This window comes from Ursus americanus, chromosome 16 (assembly GCF_024610735.1).
Source record: "Ursus americanus isolate L20-20 chromosome 16, mUrsAme1.1.p, whole genome shotgun sequence".
Lineage (NCBI taxonomy): Eukaryota > Metazoa > Chordata > Mammalia > Carnivora > Ursidae > Ursus > Ursus americanus.
In genome coordinates this window covers 888,652-909,125 of record NC_142142.1, presented here as the reverse complement: position 1 = coordinate 909,125, position 20,474 = coordinate 888,652, and the positions used below count along the sequence as shown (strand labels likewise).

Here is a 20,474-nt window from a genome sequence, read left to right as displayed (position 1 = left end):
AAGATGTTAGGGCAAATAGTCATCATGTATGACTAAGGACAATTTTTATGGATGGTCAAGAATGAAGACCACTGGATCCAAAGGGAAGCAGCATCTGTTCTCGACCGTCGGTGGTGAGTGAAATAACTAACAATATTTAACAGGGAATTCATCTGCCTCTGTATGTGGCTGGACACCTGTTGAAGAAGTCCTTTGTGCAAAGCAATATGCAGCCTTTTTGAGACAATTAAACAGCTGGGAGGGGTCAGGTTTGGGATTTGAGTGCTGAGTTCAAGTTCTGTAGCAATTCCCATAGCCAGGGGGTTTGCAACCTATCAGTATCACCATCGATTGCTCTGAGGCCCCGTAATTCTTGGAGGTGGATGGACTGTAAGGAATCAGGTACAGACTTAGCCAGGAAAAGACAAGATCAACTTACATCAAAGAAAGCCTTGTCACTCGTGTGCTTTGGGGCTCCCATGCTGGGGCCAGCAGGGATGACCATTTCTACTTCGGCCAGATCAATGTGGCCTTTACAGCTTGTGTCCTCACCTGAGTCATAGTATCTCAGCTGCAACCAAAAGGATACAGATGGGACATGAGAGACACAGAAAGGGAAAATGCATGGTTTTTCAAAATGTATTTGAATACTTTCCTCTGTATCTTGCTAACCTATGCCTGAAAGAATAAACAAGAAAATAAAAACACCGTTTGCTTCTTGGCGGCTGACAGAAAGGAAGAAAAAGACATTTAAAAAAAAATTTGAATGCATAAAAATATTACATATTAAAAAATAAAATTAAACGTCAACTGACAATTGTAAGAAATATATGTAACATATAAAAAAGAGGTTGTTTAGAATATATACAGGATTCCTAGAAATCAATAAGAAAAAAATAAACAATCTAGTAGAAAAATAATAAAAAAATCTCAACAGGCAAGTCACAGAAGAAATGCAAACGACCCATAAACATCTGAAAAGATGAGCAACCTCGCTGATGAAAGAAAGGTGATGAAATCAGTAAGATTTCACTTTTTACTTAGATTAAGAAATATTAACAATGGCGGATAATATTCAGGTTGAATGTCAGGCACTAAGTATTCTCAAACACTGCTAGTGGGGATATTTGTTAGAACCCTCTTGAACTACCATTTGGCAACAGCAACTAAAGTTTAAAATGTTTATGCCTTATTGATAACGTCCTTCTCACCTCTACAGAAACACTCCCGCAAGCATGAGAGACACAGAGGTTTCCTTCAGCACTGTTTTTATTAGCTAAACAGGGAAAAGATGTATCTGTCTTTCAGTGGGGGTGTTTGTTCATTAAATGATGGTTGGTTAATTTTATCACTAATATGGAATACTGTAACTTATCAAAAATGATAAGGAAGATCTTTATGATCTGGTAGGAAAATATGTTCAAGATATATTATATAAAAATATAATTTGCCAAATAGCATGTAGACATAAAATGATTTTTGAAAAACACAGTAAGTAGCTCAACACTGGACTGAGTGGTTACTATGTGCCAGGACTGGATTTCACTCTCTAACTTACATAGTAGGGAAGTGTCTGCTGCCTTTGTCACTGCGGTTCTGGCCTCAGACTTTTCTCTGTCTCTCCAGTCAGGCATGGGTATAAGTAGGTCTAAATGGAAAACTGTATACTTTTCATGTTAAAGAAATCCAAAAGAGTGGTAAGAATGCAAGTATAATTTGGCTGTAATTATAAATTACAGAAAAATTATGACATTGTCCTATGTTATATTTAGTGGTTTAATGGAACTTATCTGCACAGCGTATTCTCTATGATTTCAGAGACATTGTTATTTTAAAGTACAACCACCCCAAAAGGGCTTCCATTGCATATTTGTAAATAAATTCTCTATATTCTTCCACAGAGACTCTGCAACTTTTATGAAATGCCCTGAGCTGAGGGAAATGTGGTTCCCATCTGAGATCTTTATCTGGAAACGGTCTTCTAGGTGTAGGTCCTACCAGAACACTGTATAGGGGTACCAGTTTGTATCTTTCTCAACAGACTCCATTTTTATTTTTTATTTTAGTTTATATTTTATATATCTCTCTTTTTTTTTAAGATTTTATTTACTTATTTGACAGAGAGACAGCCAGCGAGAGAGGGAGGGAACACAAGCAGGGGGAGTGGGAGAGGAAGAAGCAGGCTCCCAGCAGAGGAGCCCGATGTGGGGCTCGATCCCATAACGCTGGGATCACGCCCTGAGCTGAAGGCAGACGCTTAATGACTGAGCCACCCAGGTGCCCCATTATTTTATCTTTTCTTATCTTAAGGTGGGCTCCATGTCCAGTGTGGAGCCCAATGCGGGGCTTGAACTCACAACCCTGAGATCAAGACCTGAGCTGAGATCAAGAGTTGGACGCTTAACTAAGGTGCCCTCGACAGACCCCATTTTAGAGATGAATGTGTTGAGAATTAAAATGTGTACCTGCCTCCAGGCTGACAGGTCAGTTCCAAGGTAGAGTGAGGCCGCAGTCTAGTCTAGAGAGAAGTGATTTCTATAGGCTTTGGCAGTATTATTACCTGATGTTTTGTTACATCCAACACAAACCACCGGGGCTTCCAACCTTTCAGCAGAGCCCCTCTTTTGTAAAGCGTTCCCTCGAAGGACCTAGAAGAAATGATGACAGGGCAGTTAATTTTGGTTTTTCATTTAAAAAGTGCTGTGAAGGGGATGTCTGTTGTTATTGTCAAGCCTCTCTTTCCCTCAGATGGTCCCAAAAAAGCCAATCAGAATTCTCTCCAGAATCTTTTTTACTAGACCTTTGGGGAAAGACTGCCTCTTTCTGCTGCAATTACCAAACTTGTGAGGTTTGGAGCTCTCAGTAGCCATCTTTTGTGCCATGTTGGGAATGATGCAACCCCTAGAGGAAAACAGAGCCAGCAAATGAACAGAAGCCTGAAGACAACTGTGTGAGAAACTGGCGCGTCCTTGGCCTTCCCAGTCTATGTGAGTAAATTCCTTTTTGCTTAACCTAGCATGAGCTGAACTTCTGACGTCCGCCGCTGAGAAAGTGCTGACTAACACATACTCCCTCGAACCATCTGACAGACATGAGATAATAACAACCAGGACTCCACCATACATCGCTATAACCTCTTGACATTATTTTAGCTGTAATTTTGATTTCTCCTCTTCAAAGAGCCATCTGACACATTTACAACAGAAACAAAGAAAGAATGAAGGCAGGTCCGTGTTAACTGTACGGACGGCTGCCCTGCCCAGGCCCAGCTTATGGCAGGGAGGGTGGCTCAGCACACCCACCTGTTCTCCTCACTCCTGGACGCGTACTGGCTGTACAGCGTGGCTGCTCTGCGGTCCACGCCATTGGACGGGGAGACGCTGGCGCTGTGCCCCTGCCCCACGCCACTGTCTGGGAGCTGCAGCAGAGACCTTTTCTGACAGGAGGGCAGGTTGGTAGACACAATTCCTGGGGAGCCTGAAGGGTGTCTCTGCAGCTGAAAAAGAACCACACTTTGATAAAAAAAATAAAACGCCCCTAAACTGTAAGATGATAAATTTGCATTTTAAGTTAAAAAAAAAAAAAAGAGAGCTAGGAAAGCTTTATAAAGATTTTATTGAGCAACTCATCCAATCATTTCATTTCTAAAAATTCATCTCAAGGAGAAAACTGGAACACTAAATAAAATATACGTATATAGATGTTTATCCTGGAGTTGCTTGTAATAGTAAAAAGCCAGAAACAACGTAAATGTCTATCATTAGGGGACTGGTTAAAAAAATGGCATTTCTATAGAATGGAATTCTAGATGACCATTAAAACTGCTGTGCTGATTTATCTGTAGTGACAAATGGAAGGTCATGTATGCCTCGTGTATGTATTTTTCAAGATCTTATTTATTTATTTGCCAGAGAAAGAGAAAGCACAAGCAGGGGAAGTGGGAGAGGAAGAAGCAGGCTTCCCACTGAGCGGGGAGCCCAATGTGGGGCTCGATCCCAGGACCCTGGGATCACGACCTGAGCCGAAGGCAGACGCTTAACCGACTCAGCCACCCAGGTGCCCCAGAAAGCTGGTTTTAAAATCGTATGTATAGTAAATCCCTTTTACTTGTGTGTTCAGAATGATACAATAAGTTTGACAGCTTGAGGTTTATTTCTAGGCTATAAATTGTAAGGTGATTTTTATGATTTGCTTATAACTATCTGTGTGTTGTCTTCTTTAAAAGAATAAATATATCTCATTCTCATAATCAGAAAAAATATCAAGAAACGGTTTTATTTTCCTGAGAATTAAAGCAGTCAGACACCACCTGCCTGTGGCCTGACAACGGTTCCCCGAGTTGCCATCTGCAGGCAAGAGCTAGTGCCTGGAGGATCCCTTCTCAGCATGCCAGAGGCTTTCTTCTGTAGCCCCCCCTCCGTCCCTCTGTGACAGCGGAAGTCCTCTTCAGAACGCTCACAGCTGTCCTGACTTCCCTTCTGCTGCACGTGCAGCCAGTCTGACGTGGACGTGATGATGGCTGGATCACGTACAGGTGTGTGATCTCCGTGCCTGTCCCCTCACACGTGAGCAGGGACGCCACCCCCTCTCCGTGGCTTGCGTAGGACGCTAATGTGTGGGTGGGGCTCAGCATGGTCTCTCGCACATACTACATGCCTGATGAAAGTTTAAGTCAAAAACAGAAGAGGGGGTGTGAAAACCAGAAAACAGGGTGTGTGTTTTTAAAATACTGTTATGATAAATGTTTCTTAATTCAGAAATAGAAAACGGGGTGTGAGCAACGGAAAGTAGCATAATTTGTCTTTTAAAAAATGTTTTCTTATCTCTGGCTATTTCTATGAAGGAAAGATGGTCCTGGTGTTCCCCTCCCCACTCATGTGGTAGAAAATCAGCTGATGGGGCGCCTGGGTGGTTCAGTCATTAAGCGTCTGCCTTCGGCTCAGGGCGTGATCCCAGGGTCCTGGGATCGAGCCCCACATCGGGCTCCCCACTCAGCAGGAAGCCTGCTTCTTCCTCTCCCACTCCCCCTGCTTGTGTTCCCTCTCTTGCTGGCTGTCTCTCTCTGTCAAATAAATAAATAAAATCTTAAAAAAAAAAAAAAAAGAAAAGAAGAAAGAAAATTAGCCGAAACCGCAGAGGTGCAGATAGAAAAGAACCCAGTAATTTTCCCTGGATGCGGGGCCCTGAAACACAAGTATTATGTCACTGTGGTCAAGTGAGACACTCAGGAAGTATTCAGTCATCTGGAACCTTCTGCCCTGGACCTCCAGGGCATGACTGCTCCCTTTCCACCCCTCCCTTTGGCCCTAAACCCACCTGGGTTACCTGTGGCAGTGGGCCCCACCTGACCTAGCACCCTCAAAAAGCTCAGAAGTAGCTCCTCACAGGATTTTATCCACTCACACGGTCTGCTCTGGGTTCTTCCTTAAGGTCCACTGTTACTCTTTCCCACAGCTGTTGCCACTTCTCAGGGGTTTGGTTCAATTTATGCTCCAATCTTTCAATTTCCTGCGAAGTAATTAAAAGGAGTTTTCTGACATTAAGTATTTCACAGAAATCAGAATGTGCCCCAGAGCCAAATCTCCTCTGTGCTGGGCCCGGTGAGCATCATGGCCAGAAGGCAGCTGAAGTCAGTGGCCTCACAGGTCTCCCAAGCCAGCAACGGTGGTGGGAGCTCTCGCTGATGTGACGCACTGAGGCAAAGGTGATTTTTTTGCATCTGAAATCAGGCCTTTTTGTACAGAATCACTTAAATAAAGAGAAAACATGTATCCCAAACACCTTCACATTGGCCACCCTGCAGGAAATCTGACGGCCACAGCAAAAGGTCAAGCACTGGGCGGGTGTCCAAACCCAAACAGCTGAGGTAGAGGTCTGTCCTTGAGAGGAACCCCAACTCTGATGATTTAAAACCAGATGTGGAAAGAATGAACCAAGAAATGCCCGAGGAATGGCGTTCCCTTTGGAGAGCGAGGCCGGAGGACAGAGCAGCTGCCTCTGTGACCGCGTCTCCGCTGCAGCTACGTGTCCCTCCCGGTCCGAAGAACGGACGAACACGCTTCAGGAACTCTTTGGCCCAGGTCAGGGCTCAAACGCTTTCCTCGGGGCTGCTGCTCTCATCAGGGTGGCTACTGCTGGGACGGTTTCACTCCAGAATATTCCCTGGAGAAGACGGTTGGCAGTACTCCCATGAGGCCATCAACTGCCCACACTTCTGACCAGAGGAAGTCAAGCACCCACGAAAGCCATAACCCGGGCCTGACTCAGGCCGCTGGGCAGCTTAAACAGCTGGGAAGCTGCAAATTGCTCCATTTGCTTGATTGCTTCCTCATAATGCCGGAAAACTTACTTTTTTTGACTCTTTTCCAGTAGTTGAGCCTGGTCCCCTGCTGCTGCTGGGGAGCAAATTTGGTTTCCTCATCCTTCTGGGGTGCCACATATAACACTGGCCCAGAGTGAGGACAGCCACGTCTAGAGGTTTGCAAACCACTTTTAACTTAGCCTGGTTCCTGAGGCCTCGGGTGCCCTGCGTGCCTGTCCCCGTAGGCCTGACTTACACTGAAAAGGCTGGTGAGTGCACCGGGCTGAGCACAGCTGACGTCATCATAGCATGGCCACACCGTTCTCCTCTGGCTCTGGGGCCCAGCTCCTCCGGCCACTTCAGAGTCCTCGGAGGGGAACTGCTTGGGGGTCAGCATCATCCAGTCATATGAAGGCCCTGTGGAAAGGGTCTCCTCTACGTAGTAATCCCACTTCTTGAGGCTGGAAACATTTACATTGGGCTTCAGGGCCTGTTCAAAGAGAATTCTGAAATAGAGTTTCATTTTGACCTCAAGGTACCTCAAGTTTACAGGCAGGCCGGCCCCCAACATTTGCAGGGTCCAGGGCAAGAGCATGAATGGATGTTCAAATACCGTATGTCTAAATATTTAAATGTTATACATCAAGATAAACTATTAAATAAAATATGTTTCTCCTCCTACCCTGATAAATGTAACTTCCTATTGACCTGGAAGACCAGGCTCAAAATGAGATCTCTTCGACTCCTTGGAATTCTACACCAGAAAGTGGTGGCACTGGGGAAGCTGGTCGCATCTCCCAGTCCTTGGCCTAAGTCTCTGCTCCTCTCACTTTGGCTCTGTCCTATATTCTGAGGGTCTTTTATGAATGTGTACATACACCCCAGCCCACGAAGCTTAGCTCTGTTACCCCCTGCAAACAGCTACTACTTGGGCACCCTTGGAGCTGAGGGGCACATGCACTGGCTTGGGAGATAGACTGGAAGTAGTCTTGCGAGTAACTTAGATCTGGGTTAGAAATTTTGGGGTACCAGAGCATGGTTTAGATAAAGAAGGGGTATCTAAACACATACACTCGGTTTCTTGTGCTCTGCACACTATGAGGAAGGGGTTGCTGGAGAAAGGCCAGAGTGGGGTCCTAATGTATGGAGCCAAGGACGGGGCCTTCTTGCCCCTGAGGAAGGTGGTAGTCCCATCCCAGAGCTTACTTCATGTAGACGTGCATCACAGAGCATGGGTGCCCTGAGATGTCATGCTTCTTGGGCTGGGCTCCAAACATCCCTGCTTCCATGGCTTTGGTATAAATGGACTTAAAGAAATCTTTCCTAAAGTATTTTAGATTTTTTTTCAGCTTAGATAACCAGATGAGGTTTCACGTTTTGTTTGGTCTTTCATCCTGTGGAAAGTTGCCTTGCTTTAACTTTCTTTAAGTTACCCCTTCTAGATTTGGGGGTCCAGCTCCTAATCTTTGTGGTCAAGAATATGATGAATAGTCTCCATTCTATCATAACCCAAACGCATGGTATATCAAACTTTCAAACAGCTTCCGGTATTTTAAATAGCTTCCTAGTCCAACGTTTAGAAAAAAACGGCTTACATATACTTAAAAGTAAGGAAAACGTTAACACTAAATATTCAGAAAATGAAACATAAATACTTTCTTACTGTACCTCTATTTCCACTGGTGAATATAAATAATTAAAGAAAATGGGACTCCTCTTGTGCATTCTATCAATACACTCCCAAATACAAATTCCTTTTTTGGCATGCTTGTCTCCTTTATCATCAAACAAAGTTCCTGTAAATCCAAAAAAAAAAAAAAAAATCAATAAAACAAAAATCAAATAAATCAACTTCTGCCTAAAACTATGATGCATGTAGCAGATGAAAAGTGAACTCTACCGTATGGCTCTCAAAGCAGCAACGTACGTGCAGAAACCGTAGGACGTATAACTGCAAAGCTAAGGACAGGAAGGAACCTCACGGCTACAGGGAAGCAAACCCAAATGGAAGGAGAACATCTGATACGCTTTTCCCAAGTATTCAGCATCATGACCTTCTTCTAGTCCACACCTACATGTATATCTGGGCTCACAGAGCTCCACGCCAGGAGTCATTCTACACATTGTTCAGGAGAAAAGGGAAGGACTTCAAGTCGATGTCATGAAGCTCAGTTAAAAACATAATTTTAGGTTCTTTTTCCAGTCGTCAGCTGTTCATTAGGAAGCCATGTAAAGTTTCTTCTTGTTTAGTAGTTTATATATACTGCAAATCATGGTCATGGAGACTTTGGATGATAGAAGGTTGTGGTCTGTATCTCTGGGTGACTTAACAAAAGCCAAATGCAGACGGGGGCTGCGTCAAGTCTTTTCTGATCCTATCCTTGTACCTATGGAACAGTCAATCTGCCACTCACACGAGCTCACTTTGGTTTTAGCAGAGAAGACGTGTAAGGGTAAGGAAGGAGGCTATTTCTTCAGAGGCCCAGGAAGGTGCCTCTCTTGGCAGTGCTGTCTTGCTTTGAGTGAGATGACTCAGTCAAGAGTCAACAAGCGTTTTACCAGTTGGTCAGAAAAGAATGTTTCAAGCCCAAGGCTGCACAAAATCCTACAAGAGGCCCCCAAGACTAATTATTGTTTCTTGTCTACCTTTTAGCTGCAGGGTCCAGGGTAGTAGTTCTCAACCCTGGCCACACATCAGAAAAATCAAGGGCTTTAAAAAATCCCAGTGCTTAGGTCTTGCCTCAGACCAGTTAAATCAGAATCTCTGAGGATGGGTCCCAGATACTAGGTCATTTTAAAAGTTCTCCAAGTGACTCCAGTGTCCAGCGTAACCCGTTCTCCTTCATGTCTTCTCAACACACAGTACTTAAGAAATTAAAGTTTCTGATTATGATGTGTGGAAGTACAATTCTATGAGTCAATGAGGGTCTGCAGTGTAAGAAAGAACCAGTGCTGTCTCCTTTACCAAAGTATGAAATATCATACTAGACCGTTTAATAAACCAGAAAACAACATTTTCTGATTTCGCATTTTAAACTGAGAACATCAGTAAATATTTTCAGCCACTAGAAGAGTTCTCTTTATGAATATCCAGGTAAATACATTGAAAATAGCGGGGTTTTTTCCCCTTTGTTGTCTTCTTAACAAGATCCTGTGGGAAATGTTTTCACAGGGCCTGACTTTAAAAATCTACTCTTTATAAGTATTACTGCTATTAAAAATTATAATAATGATGGGGATGTCTAAAATTCAATGAGTGATTATTAAAAGCTAGAAACTGTGCTAAGAAATTTACAAATATTTCCTCACGTGATCATCATGGCCAAAGGGGTAGGTGCTGTTATTGTCCTCATTTTAGAGATGAGGACACTGAGGAAACTCAGAGAGGCACCTAACTTGTCCAAAGGGCTCAGCTGGTACTGGGAATGCTGGACTTGAACCCTGGTCTATTTGCTCCGGAGCCCATGGCCTTTCCTGCTATTCAAACTGCATCCAAGGGCAGGTGCTTTTCCTACCAGAGTGAGTGCACCAGGGATGGAGAAACTAAGTCAAATGTTTCTCTTCAAACAGTGATACCACTTTGAGATGTTAAAATAGTAAGCTGATTTCACCTTTCTACGGCGCTCCAGGGGTGACCACATGCAGTCCCTAAGAGTTAGCACAGCACATAATGGGAGAATGTGGGCACTCCTTCATAGCTATTCTACTCTTATAGTTAAGGGTAAAACCCTAAAATGGCCTTGCTACACTGGGGGGGTAGTACGTTATTAGAGTTTTTAATTAAAAACACACAAAACTAACAAAAAAGATGGAACAAGGGAGTGCAAACACATACCATGCTCTAATCTTTCATAGTCTGAATCCAGGAGAAATGTTTTAAAGCGATTAGACACATAGTGGAAAGCCAAGAACTTTAAGTAATAGAGATTGAATTCAAACTCCGTTGGATATTGGTTGTGAACCTGAAACACACAAGACAAAGGAAAGAGTAAGAATCAAACTTAACACAAACTGGACGCCATGCCACTGAACGGTGACCTGCAATATGCAGGAGACCACGTGGTCGGTCAGGCCACTGAACCGCTACCGTGAGGGGAGGTGGGAAGGGAACCAGCCTTTGTGAGCACCTACTACATGCCAGACACCAGGCTCGGGTTTTTTACAAACCTAATTTCACTTAATCTCCATAACAACATTGCCAGATAGGCATTGTTCTCTCTTGGCTTTATTGAGATATGACTGACATATAACATGGTCAATTTAAGGTATACGACACGGTGATTTGGAACACAGGATCTATTATGAAATGATTACCACAATAGGGTTAGTTAGCACCTCTATCGCCTCACCCAATTAGCTTCTTTCTTAGTGAGAACATTTAAGATCCAAGTCTCTTCGCGACTTCCAAGTATATAATACCGTATTGTTAACTGCAGTCATCATGCTGTACGTCGGGTTCCCAGAACTTATTACTCTTATAACTGGAAGTTCGTACCCCTTGGCCAGTATCTCCACATTTCCTGCAACCCCCAGCCTCTGGCAACCACCATTCTACTGTCCCTGAGTTTGGCTCTTTTAGATTCCACATATAAATGAGATCATACTGAACTTATTCTTCTCTGAATTATTTCGCTGAGCATAATGCCCTCAAGGTCCAGCCATGTTGTTGCAAATAGCAAGATTTCCTTTTTTTCCCCTCATGGCCGAATAGTATTCCATTGTTTACATATATCACATTTTCTTTGTCCGTTCATCTGTAGACGGACACGTAGGTTGTTTCCATATGTTGGCCAGTGGGAATAATGCTGCAGTGAATACACAGGAGTACAGCGATCTCTTTGAGATCCCAAATTCACTCCCTTGGAAAAATACCCCGAAGTGGGATTGCTGGATCATAAGGTCATTCTCTTTTTAATTTTTTGAGGAACTACTTTTCCACAGTGGCTACACCAATCTACATTCCCACCCGCTATGCACAAGGGCTCCCTTTCTCTGTATCTTGACGACACTTGTTACCTCTTGTCTTCATAACACTAGCCAGCCTAATAGGTGTGTGGTGGTATCTCATGGTGGTTCTGATTATGCACGTCCCTGTTATTCGTGATGTTGAGTACCTTCTCATAATACTTACTGGCTGTCTGTATGTCTTTGGAAAAATCCCTATTCAGATTCTCTGAAGATAAGCATTATTATTCCCACGGCCCCCCTCCTTTAGAAAAGAAGAAGCTGAGGTTGAGTAAGATTAAGTAATTTCCCAAGGTCATTCGACAGTAACCAGTGAGATCAAATCTGAACCCAAGGTCTGTGCCTCATTCACTGCTTTATACTGTGCGAGGTACTCGACAGACATACATTATCGTAAGTCATAACCTGCTTTTCAGGCATTGTGCTGTAATAGTCTGTAATGAAACAAGAAAAGTTGTACAGAGAAGTCTGGCAGTGGAAGACATGAGAAGAGGAGGTAGTGGTTTGCGGGACAGCAAGAGATCTTCTCAGGACAAAAAAGAAACACGTGGCTGTCTGGAGACAACACAGGAGAAGCCAGTAGAGAGAGAACAAACTGTGGCAAAAGAGCTGATAACTAGGAGAGCAAGGCCCAGGGAAAGCAAGAATGAATGCAGCCAAGGGCTCAGATAGAGGCAACAGCTTTGGAAATGAGGAGGGATAGAAGAGTAGATGAGAAAAAAGAGATGCTCAAGTGCCAAGGGAAGGGGGAGGAGCTTATGCCTTTTAACTTAATTTGTCCTCATTAAGTTAGGCAGTGAGGTCACTGGACGTGGGACTCAGGATGAAGGCATGATATGGGAGAGAGGGAGCAAGGCAGAGCTTGGAACAGTCACTGAGCCATAGCGTACTTTAGACAAGCGGTATGCAGACTCGATGGAGTCATCTCATGTTGGCAGAAGGTCGGCTGACGACCTTGCGACACTCCAATCCACCTAGCAATCTCACCTCTTATTGCTCAATCTCTCATGACCATTAGAGAATTTTGTTTGGTTGAGATAAGTTCCAATCGTAATTATATTTGCTTAAAAGCTGTTTCAAATGAACATGTTAGGCAAGCTGTCTAGAAGCCAGCTTTTCTCTCCATGTTTAATTTGGCAAGGTAGGCCCACATTTGGTCAGCCAAAGTGAGGAGACATGTGTGTAATATGTTGATGTTACAGCCTAATAGATCAGTGAGAATTTAAAGTCATGATCTGGATATCACTCATTTATCAAAGTTTATCATCTGGTTAGAAATCTAGTTTTCTGTGATTAAAGGTTTTTTTTCTCCCCATAACATTTTCTTATTGGCTTTTTAAATGAACTAAAATTTTAGCTCATAAGTAATATAAAACAAAGTGGACTTTAGGAAAACACATTAAAAGAGAGTGTGCGTCTGATTCAATGGGCTTGTATACTGTGGAGCTGCTTTCCTGCTCTCAGCCACTTCCTGCTGCATCGGATCCGTAAGACAGGAGAGCTTCCCATGGGACAGCTGTGACACGGCCCTGAGGAGCGAGGTAGTGTGCCCTATTCCAGGGCTTTAGAGCTGCACGCTCTCTAGTCCGAGCTCCTGGCTCGGAATCAAAGGCACCACCCCAATTGCCAGTGTGCACATGATAGAGAGGGGGTGACTCAGATTGTGGGTGGTAGGACAGAAGGAGACAGGCCCAGGATGGAATTTGGTTCCCTTCCACCTGAGAGTCTCAGGGAGGAGGAATCTGCAACGGGCTCAAGGAGAGTGAGCTCCAAGAACAGAACAACTTTGCCCCAACAGACATTGGAATAAACCTTGTTAGTCACAGGGGAAGAAGAGTTCAGGGCTATTTCTATGGACCCAGTCCATAACAGGTTCTAGAAACTTTTAGAAAAACTTTTATTAAACGAAGCTCCAAATAACAAAGCCGTTCTCTCAATGGCTGTTCTCCATTGGAACCACTGCCTCATACATATCTGTGTCTTTCCTTGATTATTCTGATACTTAATATGCTTAAGTATATAATTTTGAAGACCCACTTATGAGGTAAAGGAGAATGGAAATGATAATGAATATGACCTTAAGTTGAACTTACAGGCATTTCAGGGAGATCATATGCTAGGACTAAAAGCAAAACTCCTCTATGAGTGGAAAAATACTTTCACAGCCCACTGTACTGAGTGACTGGCCTCACCACAAATCCGGGACCCTGCAATTATGTCAGAAAGGTTAGACACTTCTCAAGGCCCCTGGCACTCACCCTGCTTGAACTGGAACTGATGCTCAGAGAGCACCGTGGTGTCCGTGCCTGGGGCACTGTCGTGTGTCTGTCTGCACGCCACGAGGGCACCTGCCCGCGCTAACTGCTGGAGGTCGAAAACCAATCTGCCCCCAAATGGGTTAATTATCAGGTCTACTGGAAGTAGAAAAAGATATAGAGGAATGTTTTTTTTTTTAAAACCCTTTAGCCACAGCTTAAGAAACAAGCATGTGAGGATTTCTTCCATGGAAAAAAAAAATCAGATTGACCTGAATGCTGGGTTGATTAATACGTAGATAGCCACATTTGCAATCTGACATTAAGAAACACGGGGAAAATGTCTATTTAGATCTCCATTTTTAATTTTTTTTATCATGGAGTTGTAGGAGTTCTTTATATACTGTGGATATGAACCCCTTATCAGATAGAGGGTTCGCAAATATCATCCCCCATTCAGTAGGTTGCCCTCTCATTCTGATGTTTCCTTCACTGTGGAGAGGCTCTTTGGTTTGATGTACTCCCATTTGTTTATTTTTGCTTTTGCTTCCCTTGCCTTTGCAGTCTTCTAGGAATTTTATAGTTTTAGGCCTTACATTCAAGTCTTTAATCCACTTTGAGTTAGTTTTTGTGTATGGTGTAAGACAGTGGTCTAGTTTCATTCTTTTGCGTGGAGCTGCCCAGTTTCCCATTTGTTGAAGACTGCCCTTTCTCCATTTTATGTTCTTGGCTCCTTTGTTGTAAATTAATTGTCCGTATATGTGTGGGTTTATTTCTGGGCTCTCAATTCTGTTTTCTGAAATGTCTTTTTACCATAATGAGAAACAAAGACCTGATTGTATTTGCATGACAAAATCTGGTGCTTAGATTTCCAGTAAAAAAGAAAAATTATACTTTCTCCATTTAGTCCTATCTCTCAGGGACTCAGTTTGTCTAGTTCATTGGCTTTTTTTCCTCCTTGTCAACGGGACGCCTAGATTCTTCTGCTGTAAAATACCACAGTGGTCTCCAAAAAGCACAATCCACACGCTTCCTTCCTCTTCTGTTAAGTATTGTTTTATCCTTTTATTTTATTTTTTTTAAGTTTTCATTTTTATTTTACTTTTATTTTTTAAAAGATTTTATTTATTTATTTTTGCACAGAGAGGGAGCACATGCACCAAAGCAGTGGAAGTGGTGGGGGTTTTGCGGAGGGGCAGAGGGAGAGGGAGAAGCAGACTCCCCACTGATCAGGGAGCCTGACACGGGGCTTGATCCCAGGACCTGGAGATCATGACCTGAGCCAGAGGCAGATGCTAAACTGACTGAACCACACCCAGGTGCCCCAAGAATTCTTGAATCATTCTGGATATAAGCCCTTTAAGCAGATCCATAATTTGTCTTTCTATTTTATGAACAGTGATTTTTAAAGAACAAAAGTTTTAAATTTTGACAAGGTCTAATTTATGAATTTGTTCTTTTATAAATCATCCTTTTGGTGTTGAATGTAAGATACCCTTGCCTAACCCAAGGTCACAAAAATTTCTTCCTATTGTTTCTTCTAGGAGTTGTATAATTTTAGGTCTTACATTTAGGTCTATGATCCCTTTTGAATTAACTTTTATACTGGTGCTAGGTTTGGACCAAAGTTGTGTGTGTGTGTGTGTTGTTTGTTTCTTTGTTTTTTGTTTTTTTTGGTTTGTTTGTTTTTACATCTGGAAATCCAATTGTCTGGCACTATTTGTTGAAGACGACCCTATCTCTACCAATTGCTTTTGCACCTTCATTGAAAATCAGTTTTCCACATATCACATATAGTGTGGGACTATTTTTGGACTCTATTCTGGTCAATGGAATAGATTACACCAATTATACCAATTATCACACAGTACTGATTACTGTAGCTTTATAATAAAATCAGATAGTACTAGTCTTCCAATTTTGTTCTTTTTCCAAGTTGTTTTGGTTCTTCTAGATTCTTTGCATTTCCATATGGATTTTAAGGGGCGAAAGATTTATGCGATCTGAAGAGAAACCAGAGCGCTGCCATATGGATTTTATTTTTTTATTTTTTTATTTTATTTTATTTTTTTTTTAAAGATTTTATTTATTTATTCGACAGAGAGAGACAGCCAGCGAGAGAGGGAACACAAGCAGGGGGAGTGGGAGAGGAAGAAGCAGGCTCATAGCGGAAGAGCCTGATGTGGGGCTCGATCCCGCAATGCCAGGATCACGCCCTGAGCCGAAGGCAGACGCTTAACCGCTGTGCCACCCAGGCGCCCCTGCCATATGGATTTTAGAATGAGCTTGTCCATTTCTATAAAATAGCCTCCTGGCAGTTTGACTGTGATTGCACTGAATCTTTAGGTCAATCTGGGAGACTGACATTTCAAAAATACTGAATCCTCTGACTCATAAACAAGAGGTATTTCTTGATTTATTTAGGCCTTTAATTTCTCTCAGTAATGTTTTGTAGTTTTCAGTGTCCAGGTTTTTAACATTTTGTTAGATTTCTTTCATGTTTTTTGATACTATTGTAAAGATAATAATTTTTACATTTTCATTTTCCAAAAATTCATTGCTACTATGTGGAAATACTAGTGATTTTTGTATGTTGACCATGTATTCTGTAACCTCACTGAATTCACTTATTCTAGCTTTTTGTAGATTCCACAGACAACCGTGTTGCATGTAAATAAAGGTGATTTCACTTCTTCTCTAATGGGGGTGTCAATTTCTTGCCTTATTGCATGGCTACGGCCTTTATTTAGTACAATGTTGAATACAAGTGAAGTACATACGCATCTTGTTCCTGATCTTAGGGGCAAAGCATTTAGTCTTTCACTATTGAGTACGATGTTAGCTATAGGTTCTTAAAAAAATAGATACTATCTAGAGTTTGAGGAAGTTCCCTTCTATTTATGGTTTCCTGAACGTTTTTACAAGGAATAGATGCTATATTTTCTCAAATGGTTTTTTGCATCTATTGGGACGACCATATGATTTTTCTTTTTTAAATATTTTATTTATTTATTTGTGAGAGAGAGAGAGAGCGCACACAAGCAGGGGGAACAGCAGGCAGAGGGAGAAGCAGGCTCCCCTCTGAGCCAGGAACCAGATGCGGGACTTGATCCCAGGACCCTGGGATCATGACCTGAGCTGAAGGCAGACGCTTAACGGCTGAGCCACCCAGGCACCCCATGATTTTTCTTTTTTAAAAAGTTTCTTAATATTTTGATTGATTTAGAATGTGAAACCAACTGTGCATTCCTGGGATAAATGCCACTTGACCATGGCATATTATCTTTTAACTATATTGCTGGATTTGAAATTTTGTCTAGAAAATTTGAATGTGTGATCATCACAGATACTGGTCTATAGTTTTGTTTTGTTGTCTTTGTCAGGCCAGGGTAATGATGGTCTCATAGAGTGAGGTATTCCCTTTGCTTCAATTTTCTGGAAGAGTTTTTGTAGAATTGCTATTATTTCTTCCTTAAATACTTGGCAGAATTAACGAGTGAAGCCACATGGGTCTGAAGTTTTCAGTGTGGAAAGATTTTAACTACAATTTCAATTTCCTTAAAAACACAGGCTTATTCAAATTATGTATTTCTTCCTGAGTGAGTGTGGTAGGTTGCGTCTTTCAAGGAATTTGCCCATTTCATCTATATTGTTGATTTTATTGGTGTAAAATGTTCATAATATTCCCTTATGGTCCTTTTAGTATCTGTAGAATCTGTAGTGATGTCATCTTTCTCATTTCTAATATTGGTATTTTTTGTCTTTCTTTGATCAGTCTGGCTAGAAGTTTATCAATTCTATTGATCTTTTCAAAGAATAGCATTTGGTTTCATTATTTTTCTTTACTGTTGGCCACAAGATATTTGGGGCCTAAGGGCAAATCTGCTTCAAATAAATTTAGCCTCATTTTATTATGTAGAATTGGAAATGATAGGCATCTCAGCCTATAAATTAATTCTATATGAGCATTTCCCCAAATATGCTGATGAGTAGAGTTTCTAGGCCTTTCTCAGGCATCATCTGGATTCTGTTGTCCAAAATAATTTTATATTTATCTTGATGGAAGATAAAAATATACAGATTTAAAAGACGAAGCTATGTGAGGTATTTTAGTTTTGTTTTCCATTATGGAGTGAAACCTGCCAATTTCACTTATTTATAAGAAGAGAATCTGAAATGGAATTTGGAGAAACATGAATTTATAGGGTCTTATTTTTTGTCCATGGGTCATTAAGTACTTTATAAAATTTAAAGGCTCATAAAATAAGCTAGGACTCAAATCCCAGGAAAGATCAATGTTTTTGGGAATAAAATATAGTGAGTTAACACTGGATTTTGCTTTCAAGAATTAGAAATGTTAAGCTACAAGAGACCCTATATAGAATGGTATTAACATTGGAAAAACTGTGGGTATGACAGACACACCCTAGAAAAATAGGTAACTGTTAGTTTTCATTATTTCAAGATAAAGATTTAATAAACATTAACTATGCAGTTTCTACTGGGCCAATCACTTGACATAAGATTTGCAATCCTTCTGATAGCTATCTATCTATTCATGTATCTATCTAGAAACCAAAGTACAGAGAGGTTAAATAATTTGTTAAAGATCAAAAATTAGTAAGTAAGACTGCTATGTAAACTCAGATTTATCTTGTGGGCTCAAAATATAAAAACTTTAATGTAAAATTGCTTTGTTATAAAACAGCTTGGATTATGTCAATTTCTGCCAATTTTCAAATGAATGGGAAGTGGGAAGACACCAGAAACTTTGAATATACCATTAATCCATTAGCTGCAGTTATTTTGCCAATATTAATGGATAAATTTTAGAGTAACCAAACCGTGTGAGGGCAGCTTAGCTCCTCACACATGTGCTCACAAGGAAAGTTCATATCTTCAAGAGGCAAACAGTTTTTCTTTTTGGAATAGGACCTAGCATAGTGCTGGCATATGGTAATGGTGAGGAGAACCTATCACACAGCTAGACCAGAGCGAGTCAATTTACAACATGAATAAACTTCAAAAGCAAAGTTATAACTGTTATTTATTTTTCTCAAAGTAGGAAATAATGAAAAAGTTCTAAGAAACAAAGATTTACTCTAATGTTGAAATAGAGGAGATGCTTTCCTATACTTCATGTTTTTGTTCATATTATACATATCTGTTCCCTTGGAATTATATTTTAAAAATAAATTTTAGGTAAAAATTTCATTTTTGTATTTTGGATGTATTTCTTTTTGAATTTGGTTCAACTATTTTCAGAAAAGGAAGCATCCTGTAATGATATCATTTGAACTAAGCCAATTTCTTTTAGAAGCAACAAAAAATCTGCCAGATGTTGCTATTATGAAACAGGGATCTAGCATTTATAATTCATCCGACACCTGGATATACTGGCGTAAACAATGGCTTTTTATATGATGAGGCAGTTCTAATTTAAGATTGGTGCTTCATCTGTTTTCTTTGTAACTCTATTAGTACTAATGGACAAGTCTAGGCAAATTTCCATAGCCTTTTGGTATTTAGCATGTTAGAAATGGTTAATAAGCAGTGAACACATTCCACCTGGGAGTTTCGCTTGCTGCTGCGTAATTCTGCACATTTTTTTTTTTAATGTTGTTGTGCCTGGCTCTGCTTTGTGCCCCTGAGAGTCTGAGGACAGCAGTAATTCGAATTGTCTGGCAAAAGTTGGAGTCATGTAAAGCACTAGTGTTCACTTGAAAGGTATTCAAAGAAGGCGTTTTCTAATGCCTAAAACTAGTATGTAGGAGATGATGAAACACTACCTTATAATTAAGTCAGCAAGAGTCAGAAGCACTATTTGTTAACTACAGTCTTCTATAGTCTTCTGTTTTTGAATGAATAAACAATCCCTTTTCAGCACGAAGTAATTTGCTTCACCAAAGCTGATACCTATCATAGCCAAGCATCCTTTAAATACTGCAATTAAGGTCATATGCTTGCTTTGCAATGACTCGCCTCCACTCAGGTTAGTACGTGTGACAGTATTAAGGCAAAAGAGGGTTCAGGCAAATATGTAAAAATTCATATTTTAATTTAAAAAATTTTAATGTTGGGGTGCCTGGGTGTCCAACTCTTGATTTTGGCTCAGGTCAGGATCTCAGGGTTGTAGGGTTGTGAGATCGAGCCCTGTGTCAGGCTCCATGCTCAGTGGGGAGTTTGCTTCTCTCTCTCTCTCCCTCTGACCCTCCCCGCTCCTTGCACTCTCGCTCTCTCTAAAATAAATAAATAAATCTTTAAAAAAAATCTATAAAAAATTTGAACGTGGTACAACCAGATTTAAATGAATACTAAAGGAGTCTTTAGACCCTGAACAATATTATTTTCTACAGTTTGTGAAGCATTCACCTACAAATAACTGAGCTGTCACTAAAGCTCAATTTATATAGAATATTTGAATTCTAACTCATTATTTAAAATACAAAGATACTAGAAAGTAAACATACACCCTAAAGAGGTTTTAGGTAACATTACATTGTTTTAGCATCTGTTGTAATGTATTCTATTTTCTTTTTAAGATTTTATATATTTATTGGTCAGACAGAGAGCACAAGCAGGGGGAGCGGCAGGCAGAGGGAGAAGCAGCCTCCCCTGCTGAGCAGGGAGCCCGACGCAGGACTCGATCCCAGGACGTTGGGATCATGACCTGAGCTGAAGGCAGATGCTTAACTGACTGAGCCACCCAAGCGTCCCTATTTTAATGTATTCTAAACACAAGAGGAATATAATTTATACTTCACTTTTGTTTATATTAAGTTACTTTGTTTATACTACTTAAGGGGTACTCACAAAATACAGGTTACTTTCCAATTCTGGACTTCTGACACTGCTACCTACCCCCAACAATAAAATATAAGTATTCATTGCAAGTTATTATTATTATACTTGGGGTAGAATGATGTTCTCATTTTCGAGGACAATATGTCTTCTATGAGAACCTCCCATCTCTC

The 20,474-nt window shown here is 41.1% G+C and overlaps 1 protein-coding gene across 10 annotated transcripts in view; it reads right to left on the bottom strand.

Annotated features, from left to right (window-relative positions):
• Positions 1-20,474, bottom strand: part of SBF2 (SET binding factor 2) — a 460,355-nt gene that overhangs the window by 9,510 nt on the left and 430,371 nt on the right. For all 10 annotated transcript variants that reach the window (XR_006777991.2, XR_006777993.2, XR_015726904.1 and 7 more), the window contains 7 exons: positions 10,116-10,242; positions 7,949-8,076; positions 6,537-6,770; positions 5,383-5,487; positions 3,282-3,475; positions 2,540-2,627; positions 419-550 (listed from right to left, as the gene is read on the bottom strand). Coding sequence is in view for 4 of the 10 variants with exons in the window: in XM_087868044.1 (XP_087724170.1) it covers positions 419-550; positions 2,540-2,627; positions 3,282-3,475; positions 5,383-5,487; positions 6,537-6,770; positions 7,949-8,076; positions 10,116-10,242 (1,008 nt within the window). In the remaining 6 variants the exon portion in view is untranslated. The remainder of the gene's footprint in view (positions 1-418; positions 551-2,539; positions 2,628-3,281; positions 3,476-5,382; positions 5,488-6,536; positions 6,771-7,948; positions 8,077-10,115; positions 10,243-20,474) is intronic.